At 45.1% G+C, this 18,957-nt stretch overlaps 1 protein-coding gene across 1 annotated transcript in view; it reads right to left on the bottom strand.

Annotated features, from left to right (window-relative positions):
• DHX15 (DEAH-box helicase 15) overlaps positions 1 to 4,235 on the bottom strand; it is a 52,004-nt gene extending 47,769 nt beyond the window's left edge. The window contains exon 1 of the mRNA XM_090267017.1: positions 4,029 to 4,235. Within this exon, the coding sequence (XP_090123143.1) occupies positions 4,029 to 4,099 (71 nt within the window). The 5' untranslated portion in view covers positions 4,100 to 4,235. The remainder of the gene's footprint in view (positions 1 to 4,028) is intronic.
• Positions 4,236 to 18,957: the final 14,722 nt, after the last annotated feature.

Genomic DNA, 18,957 nt, shown 5'->3' with positions numbered 1-18,957 from the left:
TTGGCCAAAAAATTCATTTGGTTTTTAAGTAAAAATAAGACATTTTTCATTTTCACCCGTAACTTTATTGAACAATGTATTCACCATTTCGTTCCACTACCTTCTGCCATCTTTGAGGCAACTTCATAATTCCATCTTCCCAAAACTTACGATCTTTTTTGGGCAAATAACTGTTCCAGGTGCCTTCTGTAATCTTCCTGGGTAACTGAAAATTTTCTCCATTAAGAGAATTAAGCCCAATTCACTAATTTGCACAGTGAAAACTATTAAAAAACAATTTCTTAGATTAAAATAAGAAAGCAACAGAAAGGATGCAGAAGGCAAATTAAATCACCTCAAAACGTTGCTGATGATTCAACCTGTCTACCATCAACAGGGAAGGGAAAATAAAAACTAAACATCAGTCAAGGAGGGTTCAAAGCCACAGCTTCATAAATATGTGTAGACTTGTGCACACGCAATTTTTTAAATAGGCACTTAGTAAAAGCAGTTTCGTTGTTAAGATATACTATGTGAGGTACCATGCTTAAAAACTATCAAAGCAGCGTTTTATAATCACTTACCCACAATACTGGGAGGGAGTGACAATACGACAGTTGTTGAACACATGGTTCTATACTCTCTAGGCTCAATCCTTCCTCAGCACTCAGGCTAACTAGACGGCCAGTTATTTCTTTCATTATCTATAAAACATGGCTAGTCATGCCCTGTGGGCATTTCAAGAATTAAATGAAATACTGCTTATCATTCAATGGTTTTTAAAATTTTACAATACCATGTTAAAATTCCACATGGAAAAACAGGAACTAAAATGCTAATGAGGATGTAAACTGGTCATCAAAATCAGAATACTTTACACAAGCACTGCTTTTTATCTGGCAATCTCCCTTCCAGAAACTTCTCTTAAGGATATAAGTGTCCTAATATGTACACACAGGACGTCCATCATACTTTTCACTCACAAAATAATGAAGTCTGGGAAACCACCATAGCATCATTGAACAGGAAATTGGTTAAAAGTCATCACACCCTTTACAACTGAAATACCATGCAGCCAATAAAAAGGATAACGTATTCTATAGTTTGACATATTTCTGAGTGAATAAAACATACTGAAATACCTCGATATTAAATATTATAGTTCATAGTTGTGAACAAATATTCAGACATCTAAATAAAAAGTTCATCAAAGGATTAGACAGGGATGAAATTTTCATGGAATGCTTTGCCTTTGTATCTTCATGTATGGACATGCTTGTGTCCCCCAGGGCAAGGTACTTAAGCTCACCTACATCAGAGGACTGTAGTAAAGATGTGCTTACACATATAAAGCACCTAGGATAGTTTCAAGAGCACAGTATGTACTCTACAGATGTTATATTATTATATTTGTTTCACATTTCCACCATTTAACAGGAAATGCTCTCAACAGGAATATCGGAAACTAACATCGAAGTGAAAAATGTTGCTATTTTCAAAAAGTTTTTCCCATTATTTCAACAGTAGGTTGTCTTTGGTTTTAATTATATATATATATAAATTTGTAGGATGATGGGAAAAGAAATTAGTCATTTTGTAACAGAAACCTTTACTTCCCCACCTGACCCCCAATTAAAATATACTATAAGTAAATAAAGTTCTACAGGGTGGGCAAAAGTAGATTTACAGTTGTTAGGATGAAAATAATACAATAAATACAAGAACAACTGTAAAACTACATTTGCCCACCCTGTGTATAGTTTAAGAGCCTGAAATCTCCCACTCTGTACCGGGGAAATGATAGAGCCAAGTTTGGCAATGAAATTACAAAACTGACAAGCCTAGCTTCTCAGATAAAACCACGTGCTAACTACCAGTGCTTAAAATAATAATCTGTATGATTACATGACAGTCAACAAGTGACTTTTTAAGTTATAAAGTATGCAGAGGGAAAAAAAATAAAAAAACATGAGCACTAATAAACGTGGTTAAGCACACTGCTAAAAAAATTATTTTAATGAAAAATGACATTCAGGTGACTTAGAAATTGACAAATGTCCCTCCAAATAGCTCAAAACTTGGGCTTTATTACAGGTAATGTCATATAATAACCAAGAGAATCATAAGATCACCCTCATAGACCTAGAAAATCCACATTTTTAATAAGGATATTTGTTTTGCAAGAGAAAGGGAGCAACCCATGTACAAATGGGACCCTAATGGTGCACATACACACAAATACTGGTAAGTAAATTCATTCCCTCCCAGGGTATTTTGTTCCAATCTGAACTCTTGTGAAAGACATCAACTGCATCTTAATCAGATAATTTATTTTTACTTCACAGGACCCAGGAACCAAGTGTTCCCTACTTTACCAACCCATCAAAAATGTCATTAAAATAGGCTGTAATGACTCTTAGCTACTCATAGCATGCGTGCTGTAATAGAAAAAGCAAGGGCCTAAGAGTGAAAATGAAAAGATCACGGTTCTAAATCCAGCTGTGAACTGCATAGGGTTGCACAAGCCACCTAACAACTCTGGGTCTCCCTTTCTCCTTTAAGTGGAGTTGACTGCGCTCTTCTAAAGTCGTTTCCAGCTCTAACAGTCTGTGAGACAAGTACTTCAAATACTCTAAAGTTGGGGGAGGGGTTGCATCCTAAAAAGAGAAAACTAAAGTCTAACATAACATTGCAAACTAAAAAATTTACAAGATTACAATGTTACACACTTCTGCTTCCCATTTTCAATAAAAAGCCCACCCTAGCCTACGCTAGCTCATACTCCTGGAAATCAGATCACTGGAAATCAGTGAGGGGCTTTGGGTGAACAAAAATTCTCAAGTTATATAGATGATCTGACACAGTGATTCTGAACATGCACACACACACACACAATAAAAATAAGGTTATGCAAAGTATTTGGATATTCAGACTTCTGTGTTTTGCCTGAATTATCCAAATAAATACCTGCACTTGAGGAATGAAAACTCACACTGGACAAGAAATGATGTTGATGCAATCGTTATATTCATCTGTACCTTTAAAGAAACACTAAGGGAAGGCAATCTGGAGCGAGTCTCCGTGTGTTTCAACTCTCAACCTCCCCACGTGCGATATTTCGCCATAAATACTAAAAAACAATTTTTGAAAAAGGTCTTCTTGTTTCAAAAGCTATTTATGAACGCAGAAGAGGTAGAAATCAAGAAGTTACTGGGGAGAAAAAAGAATAATGCCTTCTAATGCCTAGCCCAGGAATGCCCGATAACCACTGTTTCAGCCAAAGCAGAAAATAAAGGAGATGGCGGGAGCGCCGGCACAGAGCGGAAGTTGCCCAGGACCTACTTTTAAGTGTTTGAATGGACGGAGGCCTGCGCTCTCCCGCCAAAGGATGAACGCAGAGGCTCCCAACCGGCAGCCTCCCTGCCCAGCAGGTATACTCCACGTTTTCCTTTCTCCCCGCAGGCGCTCTCTCCTCTCCCTTCCCCCGGGAACTCCGTCCGCACGCCTAACTCAATTCCCGCCGCCCCCACACCAGCCAACGAGGACCCACGCGCTTCTCCCACTTCCCTCCCTCCTCCTGGCTGAGCATCCAACCGCCCCCAAGGCCCTTTCCCCGGCCCCTCTGCCTGAGAAGGACCTGCCGCCCGCAGCAGCCAACACTCCCGCCGCGCCCTCCTCCATCCCCTCCCCCAGCTCCAGGCCTCACCCGGGAACCCGGGCCACGAGGTCCGCGGTTTCCTCCCGTCCGCTCCCCTCGAAGTGACTCTTCCTTGGCTCAGTCGGGAGAGGAGACGTCCTCGTGGCCACGAGAGGCCTCTCCACCCTCCCGACCGGGGCGGGCGGCGGCCGTGCAACACCATCTCCCCGCGCCCTTGCCCGGCCTAACGCCGAGTGGCGCCGCTCTCCCCGACCCGCCGCTTGGGATCCGAGCCCGAAAGGAAACAATGGGTCGGGCTACGAGTCCTGCTCCGCCAGGCCTGCCCTGGCCCGCTCCCCGCCGTAACTCCAACAAAGCCCGAACCGCTGCCTCGCGCCCCGGCCTGGCTTACCCATCGGTGCCCGCACGCTTCTTGCCGGAGGGGTAATCCTCCCCCAGGTCCAACCGGTGCCGCTTGGACATCGTCGAGAGGACGAATATGAAGGAATCAAAACGGCCTTATCGGTGGAGTCGAAGGCAGCTACTTAACTCTGGAGGACCCCCTACCCCTCCCGCTACAACAGCCTACACCGTGCGGCCAGACCCAGGAGCTAAAATGGCGGCGACGACGAGGGCTGGGCCTGCGCGCGCGCTTCCGCAGCGTGATGTGCGTACGTGCGTAGTGGGCGCGCACGCACTGGAGGCGGGAATTCCACATACGCCCCACTTCCTTATCGCCGGCGCTTAATGGCAGCTGAGTGACTGCTAAACTGGGCGATACCTTTTGGCCTTCGCGCCCCTCTGATTTAGTAAATTGAGAAAGGAAAATGATCAGTGCTAGGTGTTACTCTGGTATTAGGAGCGTCCCAGGCTCAGAGAGGTTGAGAAACCAATCAAGATCACCCAGCTGATAAGGGGCAGAGCCAGGACTGGAACCCAACTATTTTACAACTGCAGTTCTAGAACTTGAAGTCACTGGCCGCTCAGTCACAGTGAGGAAACAGATGAGAAAAATGTCAAAACTTGCTGTAACCCATTTTTCTCTTTTTTTTTACCCAATCAGGACAGCGTTCGCTCAACCTATTGTCTTTTAAATTAACATACAATAGAGAAATTGACAGTAAGGACATAACTAGCTTCCCCCCACCCGCGGTGTACTTTTTTTATACGCTTCCACAGTATTAACCATAGCTCTACACTTATTCCTACAGTAACCCTGCAAGAATGGTGTTATTTTATAGATGTGGACTCTTTAAGGCAGAGAGAGGTTGAGAAGTCACACAACCATTAGGTCTGCCCCTAAAGCCATAGCAAATTTGGGGGCTAAGGTGAGGATCCAGACCCTATCTGCTTGCTCAGTTGCATTCATCTCCAGAAGAAATGCACAACAAAAAGATCTGTGGGCCAACTCGAGCTGGGTGATCTATGTAGTATGGGAAATGGATGTCATGGTGTTACAGAACCCCTGAGCTGCTCCAATTGAAACAGAACCCACGGGCTCTTTAGTCAGGGGCCCGATTGCCCGCCGCCAGAATTATAACTCTCGATACCGGAGTTTAGTGAAAAGAAAAAGAATTGTTTATTTAACAGTTACATAGATTTAGATTATTTGTGGATTTCTGCCGTTAAGTTTTATGTTCCTTAAAATACCCATAAACACATATGCTTGCCTCCCCTTAGCAAACCAGGCTAGTTTTAGAAAAGTTAGAGAAACCGTTTCCCTACTTTCCAAACACAGTTCAGCTTTAACGGTAGCTGCCAATCATTCAGTTCTGACTGGGGAGACCTCGTCTGTGTTATGGTGCCTGCCAGCTTTTAATCCAGAACCTCGTGGATTCTCAGCCTCCTTGTAAACTGTATAGTTAGTCCTTTTGTAATCCACGTGGTCAGTCTGTTCCTTTTCAAAGCAGCAAGGCACGCCCCTTCCTTAAAACTGCATCTTCGGACCCCTTAAAATGTCTGCCGCTTGTTTTTAAATCCCTGACTACGTCCTCTGATGCAGTGGGTGCGGTTACCAGTTCTGACCATTCACAGAACCTCACACAGGCTGTGTGTGCTTTCTCCATAGCATCCCCTGGTCCAAGACCCCTCCCATCTACCTGAGGCCTTTGATGGATTACAGCCATTTTGCATAAGAAAGACACTAGCCACCAGCCTCAGGCATGTGGAGGCATTCTGAAAGATGCTTCCTTCTCCCCATCTCCCAGCCCCAAACTCTGGGGTTTTTTGGACTCCCCTTTTCTGTAACAATGATACATTAATCATTGAATTGTAAATCTAGAAAAGAATTTCCAGCTGATTTTCTCTTTTTTATGTCCTTTTAAAATGAGTAAACTTGAACCATAGGTCGTGCCCAAGTTTATAGAGGCAGTTCGTCGTCGGCAGCCGTCCGTCTCGAGAGACGATGGTGTAGCTTCTTAAGAGTCTATCTGCACCACCGAGAATGGCTGTGCAGTCCGACTCGGGAGTGACACGGTATCTGTCTCCTCCCGTGTTGAATCGACATCTTGCGATGACGCTGGAGTGTCCTCTCCAGTGAAGCTGAAGCTACAGAGCCTGGGCGGGGTGATATGGAGGGTCTGCTGTTGCCCATGCAGCATACCCCCCCTCTCTTCGCAGCTGAAGGGTCCAAGGGGAAGACGGAGTCAATACAGCTTGGCTTCAGGTGCGCGGCAGGAGTTGCCGGTGTTGACTACAACGTCAAACCGCCTTAGGGACTCTGGCTCCGGATTTTCTGGATTTTCTGTCGGGGTTTACTCCCTTAGCCTTTCCCCTGAAGAGGTATGCCGCAAGGCAGTGGAGGTTTTTTGGAGTCAGAGTTTTCCTTCTCTGATGTGCCCTGACTGGAAGATCGAACCAGCGACACTTAGCTCGCAGGCCGACGCTCAATCCACTGAGCCAAACCAGTCAGGGTACATAGAGGCAGTTAGTGTTGTGAGAAACGCTCACAATAAAACATGTGGACACAGGACTTTAACAGCAAAGAGAGGTGTTTATTCACGAGTCTGCAGAGTCTGGTGCACAACCAGCCAGGGGCATGCGCACATGAAGTAGACAAAGTAACCTGGTTTTATACTAACATGATTAGTTCCCCCTCCCTAATGCGGTTAGCTCATCCTCTCCTCTCCTTCTCCCTTGTTTCTCAATTACTGGTTAATCCAGGTTCACAATCTAACGCGATTAACTATTAACTAACAGTGTGATTGACTAAGGGTAATCTAGCTATAGGTCTGTCTCCAACTTATTTTTAAAGTTACCTATCTACATCTTTCCATTGTCCTGTGTTTGGTGATGACAATCTTCCTCCTTTTGATCCCAGAGATGTGTGTGAGGAGCTGCAGACTTTCATTTCCTCAACCCTTTTCCATGATTCATCTGTTAATTATCTTCTACTGGTTTGAGAGTCACTGGCTTCCTTGTCCCTTGCAATGTCAAAGTCAGAATTAAAATCCAGATTTCACTCTATTCCAGTACCAGGTCTCCAAGTTCCCAGTTTGAGGACAACGGTAAAGTACTCAAAAATTTTGGGGAAATGAGGAAAAAGGTTAGAATTCTACCTGCAGAACTACTCTAACCTTGGAGGCACCAGCCTCTCAAAAGTGGCAAAAAGACTTAGTTTTGAAGAAACTGATATCAAGGTGATGAGAATTTTTCCTTGGGCCCAGTACATATCCATAGATAGCTGAGAACTAATCACTTCTGTTGCAACCTAAATAACTGAAGAGAGGCTACATTTACCAAAGAATTGTGGCCTTTCTGGACTCTACAAGGGGAACAAAGGGCCAGAATCTTTCAGGATGGTCACACTCCCTTTGAGGAGGGGCAGAGTTCTGGGTCTAGGTGTCCACCCTAGATTTTCACATAGAATGGTCCCTAGAATAGAAAAGAGCCATCTACCAGCTCCTCTACAGCATCACAGCCCTGTTTTTCCTTTTGTCTGATCCTCCTTTCACACCTTCCTTTCTGGTGTTGATCCTAAATCCTCCTTCATAAATTTCCTGTGCACTAATCTTTGCTTCAGAGTCTACTTTTCATGCAACCCAGTCTTAAAAGACTTGATGCCAGAAATGGTCCAAGAAAGCAGACACTATTATTGGATTTTGGAGTTGGCCACCCATCACTGGCTGGCAATGACTCACTGATGGTACGTAGAAACAGTTGTGACAAGAAAGCAGGGTAATTGTTAAAACTTTCACCCACTACTGGAAAGGTGTACTGGGAAAGAGCATATAATACTGTCTAAGTATGGAAGAAATAATAACTATAAGAACATTAGAATTTGATTGGGTATTGCTAAGTGTCCTTGATACTTCGGGGAGAGATAATAAAAGTCTGAGAGTGGTTGATCTGCTATTCAAAGCTAAGTGTGGAAGCCAGAAGACCATCAGGGGAGCATACAAACAGACTCTCACCTCCTGCCCTGGAAATACAGAGAAACTAAAGACCATTCCCAGAACTTATATGTAACAGTAGCAGAAGGCCAAGTGGAAACTTCCAAAGAAGATTAAATTCTCCACTGAGGTAGGCATGATATGTCAAGGTCAGGGCCCTGGTTGGGAAAGAGTGGGCCTCTGGCACAGGGGATGGGTACACTTAGGTTGATAGACCTGAAAAATTCCTAAGTTCCCTTCCAGCTGGTGAACCTGCCCAAATGTCCCACTCCTCCCTATTAAAGGTAGTTCTGCTTCCTAGTGAGATCATCAGAGGCCTCCTCTCTGTGGGATAAAATGCACCTTTCTCAGGATACACTTCAACTTCTCCTGCTGGCCACTAAAAAATAATTAGGCTTAAGCATAATGCCGAAGAGGTTGCACCACTCCAAGATGAAGGGTCGCCCACGCATCAACACCAGTTGTGCCAGCAACCCAGTTAAGACCCAGCAATTCATCAACAAGATGGAAGATGCACTCAGCGAGGGAGTGGCGGCAGATGACATTATCGAATCCAATTGGCCACGTCTCCGCGACGCCATATACAACTCCGCCATTATTGCTTACGGGAAGAAAGAGCGGAAGAACGCTGACTGGTACGAGGCTCACTGGGAAGAAATGGAACCCGTGATCGAGGCTAAGAGGAAGGCCCTACTGGCTTACAAGGTCACGCCCACTCCCAGTACACTTCAAGCTCTACGGGCTGCCAGGAACAAAGTCCAGAAGACCGCCCGCCACTGTGCCAACACCTATTGGCTAAACCTGTGCAGAAGCATTCAGGAAGCCGCCGATATAGGCAACGCACGAGGAATGTATGAGGGTATCAAGAAGGCAACAGGCCCAATCCCCTCCAAGATCGCCCCCCTTAAGTCCAAGACAGGTGAGGTCATCACTGACCAGGAACAGCAAATGCGGCGGTGGACCGAGCACTACCTCGAGCTGTACGCAACGAAGAACACCGTAACAGACACTGCTCTTAAAGCCATCCCAGACCTACCAGTCATGGAGGAGCTAGACACCCCACCTACTGCGGCAGAGCTCGGCAAAGCCATCGACCGCCTCGCTTGCGGGAAAGCACCAGGAAGCGACGGAATCCCTCCAGAAATCCTAAAGAGCGGGAAACCAGTCCTGCTACAGCCGCTCCACCATCTACTCTGTCTCTGCTGGAAGGAGGGTTACATCCCCCAGGATATGAGAGACGCCAACATTATCACCATGTACAAGAACAAAGGAGACCGCAGCGACTGCAACAACTACCGGGGCATCTCTCTCCTCAGCGTCGTCGGCAAAGTATTCGCCCGGGTCGCTCTTGCCCGCCTGCAGACCCTTGCTTCCCGTGTCTACCCAGAGTCCCAGTGTGGCTTCAGAGCTGGACGATCAACAGTGGACATGATCTTCTCCCTACGCCAGCTGCAGGAGAAGTGTCACGAGCAGCATAAACCACTCTACCTCGCCTTTATCGACCTTACGAAGGCGTTTGATCTGGTCAGTCGAAGCGGTCTCTTCAGCTTGCTACGGAAGATTGGCTGTCCACCACATCTGCTTGCTGTGGTCATGTCCTTTCACGACAACATGCACAGCACGGTGTCCTACAACGGCGCAACCTTTGAGGCCTTCCCAGTCAGCAGCGGAGTAAAGCAGGGCTGCGTCCTCGCGCCTACGCTGTTCGGAATCTTCTTCTCCATGCTCCTCCAATACGCCTTTAAGGACTGCAGCGAGGGTGTCTTCATTCACACCAGATCCGATGGCAAGCTCTACAACCTGGCCCGTCTACGAGCCAAGACCAAAGTCAAAGAGGTGCTCATCCGTGAGATGCTCTTCGCCGACGATGCAGCTTTGACATCACACTCCGAAGAGGGACTCCAGCAGCTAGTCACTTGCCTTTCCCACGCATGCAAGGAGTTCGGACTAGCCATCAGCCTGACGAAGACGAATGTTATGGCTCAAGGCACGGGGACTCCCCCATGCATCACCATCGACGGGTACACCCTGGAGGTTGTCAACGACTTCACTTACCTCGGGTCCACCATCTCGAGCTCTCTGTCAGTCGACTTGGAGGTCAACCGGAGAATCGCCAGGGCAGCCACAGTTATGGCCAGACTGAACCGGCGAGCGTGGAACAATTCCAGCCTCACTGAGAAAACCAGACTGCGCATCTACCAAGCCTGCGTACTCAGCACTCTCCTCTATGGCAGCGAGACGTGGACCACCTACGCAAGGCACGAAAGGAAACTCAACAGCTTCCACATGAGGTGCCTGCGACGCGTCCTGCATGTCGCCTGGCAGGATAAAGTACCCAACACCGAGGTGCTGAAGCGAGCCAACATGAGCAGTTTGCATGCAGTTCTTAGCGAGAGACGCCTCAGGTGGCTCGGCCATGTCAAAAGAATGGATGCAGGCCGTATCCCCAAAGACCTCCTCTACGGCGAGCTAGCAGAAGGCAAGAGGATGACAGGGCGCCCAAAACTGCGGTTCAAAGACATCTGCAAAAAGGACATGACACAATGCTCCATCAATCTCAACACATGGGAAGTTCAAGCAGACGACCGCCTAGCCTGGAGGCTCGCGGTCAGGCAAGGTACCTCACGTGCAGAGGCTGCGCGCAACGAGGAGGCGGTCCAGAAAAGATCGAGGCGGAAGCAGCGTCAACAGCAGCAACAACGGCCATCTGCCTTCACCTGTAACAAGTGTGGCAGGGATTGTCACTCCCGAGTCGGACTGCACAGCCATTCTCGGCGGTGCAGATAGACTCTCAGGAAGCTACGCCATCGTCTCTCGAGACGGACGGCTGCCGACGACGACAAAGTCACAACATAGGTTATTGCAAGGATTTCCTAGGGCTAATAACATTGGAAAACAACCACAAAGAAGTTGTAGGACCGCCCTGACCAGTGTGGCTCAGTTGGTTAGGTGTTGTCCTGCAGTCCAGCAAAGCAAAAGGTCACCAATTCAGTCAGGGCATGTGCCTGGGTTGTGTGTTTGGTCCCTCCTTGGGGCACGTACAAGAGACAACTGATCAATGTTTCTCCCTCACATTGATGTTTCTCTCCCTCTCTTTCCCCAACCCTTCCCCCTCTCTAAATAAATAAAATCAAAAGAAGAGGAGCAGGAGGAGAAGGAGAAGGGGGAAGGGAAAAGAGAAGGAGAAGGAGGGGGATTTAGCCAAGAGGTATCAGCAGGAGCCAGGAAAGTATGCATGGAACTAAATTCTGATGGTTCTAGATAAAGAAGGAAGGAGGGAGATGGAACACCAAGCTAAATAAGGGAGAATTTATCAATTTGGGAGTTTTATTGAAGGATACAGGATTTAACATACACAAGAAGCCCAAGCAATGATGCGAATACACTTAGGATGTCATCTAAAAGTGTGGCAAAAACAATGGCCCGCAGTATACCCAGATAGGCAGGAATGCAAGAACTATTGTGTAAAAGGGGATAAAATGGCTCGAAGAAGTGAATGTGCTAGAGTGAAAACGTTTAAAGGGGGAAAACCCAGTAGATCAATATATTCCACAGGAGAGTTAAGATGATGTACCACTTAGCAAATCAATAAGGAATTTTTAGGTGAGGAAGGTATCAACATCACTCAGAAATTCAGTGGTGGCTTTCCCTGTAGTCCAGGGCTGAAGATAGAAGATGCCATTTCAGAACTGCAAGGATTTTGACCTGCAAGCTGGGAAACTTACAGCTACTAGAGCAATGAGTGCTGAGTTGCTCAAAGACTAGTAGAGGGTTTTATGGGGAAAATACAGAAGTTACTTGACTTTTAAGTTGATTGGTTGCCTCGTGATCTTCTTCCTTCTTCAGATCAGGGTAGCATAGTCAGAGGAACAAGAAAGTCCAGAGATGACGTGAAGAGACTTGACATTTGGAAATTGGCTGGAGTCCTTTGCTGATTTCTGAGAAGAGCTATGAATTGCTGCAACTATGTTAGGTAAGGTTGAGCTTTATTTTCCTTTTCTTTTTTATTTTTACTTTTGGCTGCTTTATTCATTCATTTATTTATTTATTTATTTATTTATTTACTTTTGGACTATTTCATTTAAGTTGTCTCTTCTTGTTTTTTTTTTTTTTAAGTATATTTTATTGATTATGTTGTTACAGTAGTTCCAAATTTTTTCCCCCTTTGCTCCCCTCTGCCCAGTACCCCGCTTCCCTTTGGCAATCCCATCACCCTTAGTTCATGTCCATGGGTCATGTATATAAGGTCTTTGGGTTGACACTTTCCTATATTATTCTTAACTTCCCCCTGTCTATTTTGTACCAATTGATTATGCTTCTTAATCCCTGCACCATATCCCCATTTCTCCCCCTCCCCCTTCCCAGCTGATAACCCTCCAAATGATCCCCATACCTATGATTCTGTTCCTATTTGGGTTGCTTAGTTGGATTTTGTTTTTATTTTTTAGATTCAGTTGTTGATAGTTGTGAGTTTGTTGTCATTTTAGTGTTCATAGTTTTGATCTTCTTTTTCTTAAGTAAGTCCCTTTGACATTTCATATAATAATGGCTTGGTGATGATGAACTCCTTTAGCTTTACCTTGTCTGGAAAGCACTTCATCTGCCCTTCCATTCCAAATGATAGCCTTGCTGGATAGAGTAGTCCTGGTTGCAGGTTGCCTTTCATCACATTGAATACTGCTTGCCAGTCCCTTCCTACCTGCAAAGAGTCCTCTGAGAAATCAGCTGATAGTCCTATAGGCACCCTCCCACCCCCGCGTAGGCAACTCTCTGCCTCTCTCTTGCTGCCCCCAGGACTCTCTCTTTATCTTTCACCTTTGGCATCTCAATCATGATGCGCCCTTGTGTGGTCCCCTCTGGGTCCAGCTCACTCGTGACCCTCGGTGCTTCCCAGACCTGTATGTTCATCTCCTTCACAAAATTTGGGAAGTTTTCCTCATTTTTTTCAATTCTTGCTCCCTCATTCTGCACTGGTTAACTGTTTTTTTTTTCCTCATATTCCAAATCATTGATTTGAACCCTGGTTTCCTTCCCTTCACCATTGATTTTGTGTGGATTTTCCTTCGTTTCACTTAGCATAGCCTTCACTTCTTCCCTAATGCATTTGCCGTACTCAAGCATATCTGTCAAGCCTGTGAGCATCTTTATCACCAGTGTTTTGAACTCTTCATCTGTTAGGTTGTCTATGTCCTCATCTGTTAGGTTGGCTATCTCCTCATTGCTAATTTCTCCCACTGGAACCTTGATCCTTTCTCTCTTTTGGGCCATACTTTTCTGTCTCCTCATTCTGACAGGCTCCTGTGTTTGTTTGCCTCCACGTCCCAGGTAGAGCTGTCGCTCCTGTTACGTTGTAAGAGGCGGAGCCTTAGAGATTTGTTAGTACAGGGCGACCTGTTTCACTACATTGTGGCACTGTATGTGTGTGTGTGGGATGTCTGAGAGGGAACAATGCCGCCTTCCCAGCACTCACTCCTTTTCCAGGCACCTCTTCCACTTCCGCACTGGACTGGCACCCCTCTAGCTGCTGCCCTGGCCATCGTTCCCAGAGTGGGTGGGTGTGCGGACGTTCTAGGACCCTGGGGGCCCTTTAAACAAGTGGTCTCTGCTGATACCGGCAGTTTCTGCCTCCGCCCCAACCCTCACTGGTCTGCACAGTCAGAAGCAATGAGACTTGATTTTCCCCGGTGCTGGGACCATGAGCTCCTAGGTCCGGTGAGGAGCTTTAAAACGTGTGACTGCGCTTTCTGCCGGCCTGCTGCTGCCGCTGCTGCTGCCCCCACCACACTGAGTCCTCTCTGCCCGAGCTCTGCCCCTCCGACCTGTCTGGATGAGTATTTCTTCTTTATATCTTTGTTTGCTGGGCTTGCATGCAGTTTGATTTTCTGGAACTTCTGGTTGTTTCTAGTTTTGAGATAGTTGTATTCCTTCTTAGTTGTGGAAGGAGATGCAGCACGCCTGTCTCCGCCTCCATCTTGGCTGGGAGTCTGTTTTTCTTTAATACACCTGCACGGGCCAATTCCATTTTGTCCCCAACATCATTGACTCCATTTTAGTTTTGGTTTTACAACTAGTTTTTAGAGCTGGAATACATTGATTAAAGGAGAAGCCATGTTCCTAGGAGCAAGGAGTCTTACAGCACCATAACACTTTCCCTCCCCACTCCTTACTGCCACATCAGTTAGGTTCCAGTATAATAACAGTGGATTACAGCCGAAAGAGCTGTAAGATGCAGATTCTGAAGAAGAATTCCTAGGAAAACCCAACATCAGACTAAACAGAACACTAGAAGAATTTTAAAACTCCAGCACCTATGATTACAGCAAACATTAAACACAGCCCACCTGCTACCCAGATTAAAATAAAACCTCATTAACATAAAGCCTAAGCACCGACTTTAGTTTCTATTACCCAATACATTCTGCAGGCTTTCAACAAAAATTACAAGACAGTCTAAAAGACAGGAGAAAACTAGTCTGAAAGACAAAGCAAGTAAGAGAACCAGTCTCAGATATGACACAGACTTTGGAATTAGGAGTCAGGTTCCTAATTCCAATCCAAATTGCAATCAATTTGGAATTGGAATCAAACAGAAAATTTGAAATAACTATGATTAACATGCTAAGGGTTCTAGTGGAAAAAGTAGATAAGGTACAAGAGAAGATGGGTAATATAAGTAGAGGGATAGAAAGTTAAAAAGAATCAAAAGCAAATGTTAGAATTTTAAAACACTATAACAGAAATGAAGAAAGCATTGCAAAAAATATGAAAAGAAGTTCTTTAGGAAAAAGGAAGTAATATTGGTCAGAAACTGAGATGTACAAATACAAAGGAAGAGCACTGGAGAAGGAATATATGAAGGTAGAATAAAATATTTTATTTTTCTTATTCTTAGTTGATCTAACAGATAACAGTTTATTGCTAAAATAATAATAGGACAATATATTGGGTGATTATAGCAAATGGAGAAAGGAAATGAATAATAGCAATGTCTTAAGGGATAAATGAGAGACAGGAATTGGGATAACTTAAGTTACCTGTAGGACCTATGAAGCTGTATAGTGTTATTTAAAGATGGACTTAGATAAGTTAAAATGTAAGACAATTACTAATTTTTTTTATTTTTGTGAATATTTTATTTATTTATTTTTAGAGAGAGGGGAAGAGAGAGAGAGAAATATCACTGTGTGGTTGCCTGTTGCGTGCCCCCAACTGGGGACCAGGCCCACAACCCAGGCATGTGCCCTGACTGGGAATCGAACCAGCAACCCTTTGGTTCACAGGCCAGTACTCAATCCACTGAGCCACACCAGCCAGGGTAATCGCTAATTTTTTTTAAGTATAATTGATATGCTAGGAGAAGAGATAGGATGGAATCATATAAAATGCTCAATTAAAACCAGGACAGGCAGGAAAAAAAGTGAAAGAAGAAATAAAAAACAAATACAATGAATAGGAAACAGTTATGAAATCAACCTAAGGAAACAAGCAAAAAACACAAACAACTCACTTAAAAAAATGGGTGAAGGATTTGAGTAGACATTTCTCCAGAGGAGACATATAGATGGTCAATACGCACGTGAAAAGGTAGTCAATATCACAAATCACTAAGGAAATACAAATCAAAACCACAGGGAGAAACCCCTTTACACTCACTGGGATGACTATTATAAAAAACAAATGGGCTATAAGCATTGGCAAGGATGTGGAGAAATTGGAATATGAGTACATTGCTGTTGGGAGGATAAAATGATATCGCCACAATGAAAAAGCAGCGTGATGAGTCCTCAAAAAATTAAATATAGAATTACTATATGATTCAGCAATTCCACTTTTGTGTATATAGCCAAAAGAATTGAAATAGGAAATTGAACAGACATTTGTATACCCATGTTCATAACAGCATTATTCACAAATAGCCAAAAGGTGGAGACAACTTAAAAAGTCCATTGATAGATGAACAGATAAAGAAAATGTGATATATACATACAATGGAATAGTATTTAAACTTAATAAGGGCATGTACAACATAGATGGACCGTGAAGACATTATGCTGAGTGCAATGAGATGCTGCGAGTTCTGGAGGCGGATGGTGGTGGTGCTGGCACAAACACAAAAGTACTTAATGCCACTGAACTGTGCATTCAAAGTGGCTAAAATGGTAAGTTTTATGTCATATACATTTATTACATTAAAAAAAAAACAAAAAACAGAGGGACAAAGTAGGAAAAAGTAGTTGCCTCCCTTAAGACCTGAAAGATGGATGGTGGTAGTCCCCATCATATCTCTATTTTAATTTATCAGTCTGGCCTCTGTAAAATCCAGACAGACTCTGGAGAATATCAATGAACTATCAAAAACCTAACCAAGCACTGTTCCCAATTGCAGCTGATGAGTCAGGTGTGTTCTCTCTGCTAGAGCAGATTAGTATGGACTCAGAGACAGGAACATGCCCAATGATCTGGCAAATCCACTCTTCTATCCCTGTGAAATAATTCACATTCCTTTGGAGTGTGCAACAGTATCTACTTATAGCCTTGCCCCAGAGCTATGTCAACTCTGGTGTCCTCTGTCACAAGATGGTCTGAAAAGACATGGACCTTCCGGACATCCCACAGAATATCACACTGGCCCAGTAAAATGATGACATCATGTTAGATGGACCAAAGGAACAAGAAGTTGCTAGGAAGTTGGAGGCCTTGCTTGCTCTTGAGAGAGAAACCTTAAAAAATTCAGATGTCATTTTTTAGAGCCCAGGGAACTTGGGTATGCTGAAACAGGCCTCTTATAGCTCCCATCATGAGCAAGGCAGCACAATGTCTGTCAAAGGCCTCGACAGGTTCTAGAAGCAACATTTCCCAGAAGTACCAGTCTAACTCACACACCAGGTGACACAAAAGGATGCCATTTTTCAGTGGTGTCTATGGCAGGAAAGGACTCTGCAACAGGTCTAGACTGCAAGGCAAACAGCTGGCTCCTCATACGCAGCTCAGCAGACCCAATAGTATTAGAGTTATCAGTGGTAGAAAAACAAGGCATGGATTTTGTGCAAGCCCCAATAGGAGAATCATGGCGTAGATCCATAGGGTTCTAAGCCATACCAAGTGCAATAGAGAATTAACCACCTTTCAAAAAAAACAGCTCTTGGAGTACTACCAGGCCCTGAGTGAGACAAATGCCTCACCATGGAACATCAAGTGACCATGACACCAGAACTAGCCCCCCCATGAGCTATATTCTATCACACTCTCCAACCCATAATGTGGGGACAGGCTCAGATGGAAGAGGTGCACTTAGGATTGAACATCAGTAAGACCAGAGGCACAAGCAGGCTTCAAGAGTAGATAGCATGCAGGTAGCTCACACCATCCACCACTGTTACACACCACCTCTCTCTCAGCTCTGGGGTGTGCTCGGGCCAACTCATGAGGACTCATTGCTAAACCAGGATGTTGACATCATGGTTGGTAGTTTGAAACTGACCATAGTGGAAGTATTTCGTCGGCAGCCGTCCGTCTCGAGAGACGATGGTGTAGCTTCTTAAGAGTCTATCTGCACCACCGAGAATGGCTGTGCAGTCCGACTCGGGAGTGACACGGTATCTGTCTCCTCCCGTGTTGAATCGACATCTTGCGATGACGCTGGAGTGTCCTCTCCAGTGAAGCTGAAGCTACAGAGCCTGGGCAGGGTGATATGGAGGGTCTGCTGTTGCCCATGCAGCAGACCCCCCCTCTCTTCGCAGCTGAAGGGTCCAAGGGAAAGACGGAGTCAATACAGCTTGGCTTCAGGTGCGCCGCAGGAGTTGCCGGTGTTGACTACAACGTCAAACCGCCTTAGGGACTCCGGCTCCGGATTTTCTGTCGGGGTTTACTCCCTTAGCCTTTCCCCTGAAGAGGTATGCCGCAAGGCAGCGGAGGTTTTTTGGAGTCAGAGTTTTCCTTCTCTGATGTGCCCTGACTGGAAGATCGAACCAGCGACACTTAGCTCGCAGGCCGACGCTCAATCCACTGAGCCAAACCAGCCAGGAAGTATTTACACCATGAAAATTAGCTAATACTACAAATTAGACATTTTTCTCCTTTTCAGAAAACTGCTTGTTAAATATTTCCCAGTACATCACCATTTGGCTCTTACAGCATGGGGAATTCCTTGATAATCAGTTGATGTGAGAGGAAAAACCATGAGCTTGATTCACAAACGGCTCAATATGATTTGTTGGTCTAAGCAAGAAGTGCATGATGGCTGCACTGTTGCCCCACTCAGCATGGTCTTGAAAGACAGTGGTAAGGGGATCTCCTTCCACCTGGTCAGCCACTTTGTGTAGAAAGAGAAGTGGCCTGAAATTAAAATACACAGGGACTCATGGGCAGTGCTGAATAGCTTGGCCATCTGGTCAGGGGTTTTGGAAGACTGGGGGACAATGAAGACTAAGGTAAAACCATGTGGATGAACATACGGCGGTTGGTTTGGAGTGTGAAGATCTTTATTTCGCATATTAATGACCATCAGAGAGCATCCATATAGAAGAGCCACTAAAAAAACCACATATCATTCCGTTGGAACAAGCCAGCCTCTGTTGTCAGCCACTCCAGTGCTTCCATGACAGTCACATGAATGGAGTGCCATTGGTAGCTTGAAAAGAGGCTATATAGTGATGCAAAAGCATGGGTCCCACTTAACAAAGTGATCTAGCTCTGCCATCACTGAATGTCCAAACTGCTAGCAGCAGAAATCAACAGAAATCAATGCCGAGTGCCCAACATGACACAGTTGCTTGGAGACATCAAGCAACCACTTGGTGACAAATTAAGTACATCAGATACCATATACCCTGGAAGGAGTAGCCGTTTATTAGGACAAGCATGGACACATTTTCTATGGATTTGCCTTTTCTGCCTGCAGGGCTTCAGCCAGTACCATTATCCAAGAGCACATAGAATGTTTAATCTTCC

This window comes from Furipterus horrens, unplaced genomic scaffold, assembly GCF_987537825.1.
Source record: "Furipterus horrens unplaced genomic scaffold, mFurHor1.1.pri manual_scaffold_2, whole genome shotgun sequence".
NCBI lineage: Eukaryota > Metazoa > Chordata > Mammalia > Chiroptera > Furipteridae > Furipterus > Furipterus horrens.
Note: the sequence above shows the minus strand (reverse complement) of the source record. Positions and strands in the feature narration are given on the sequence as shown.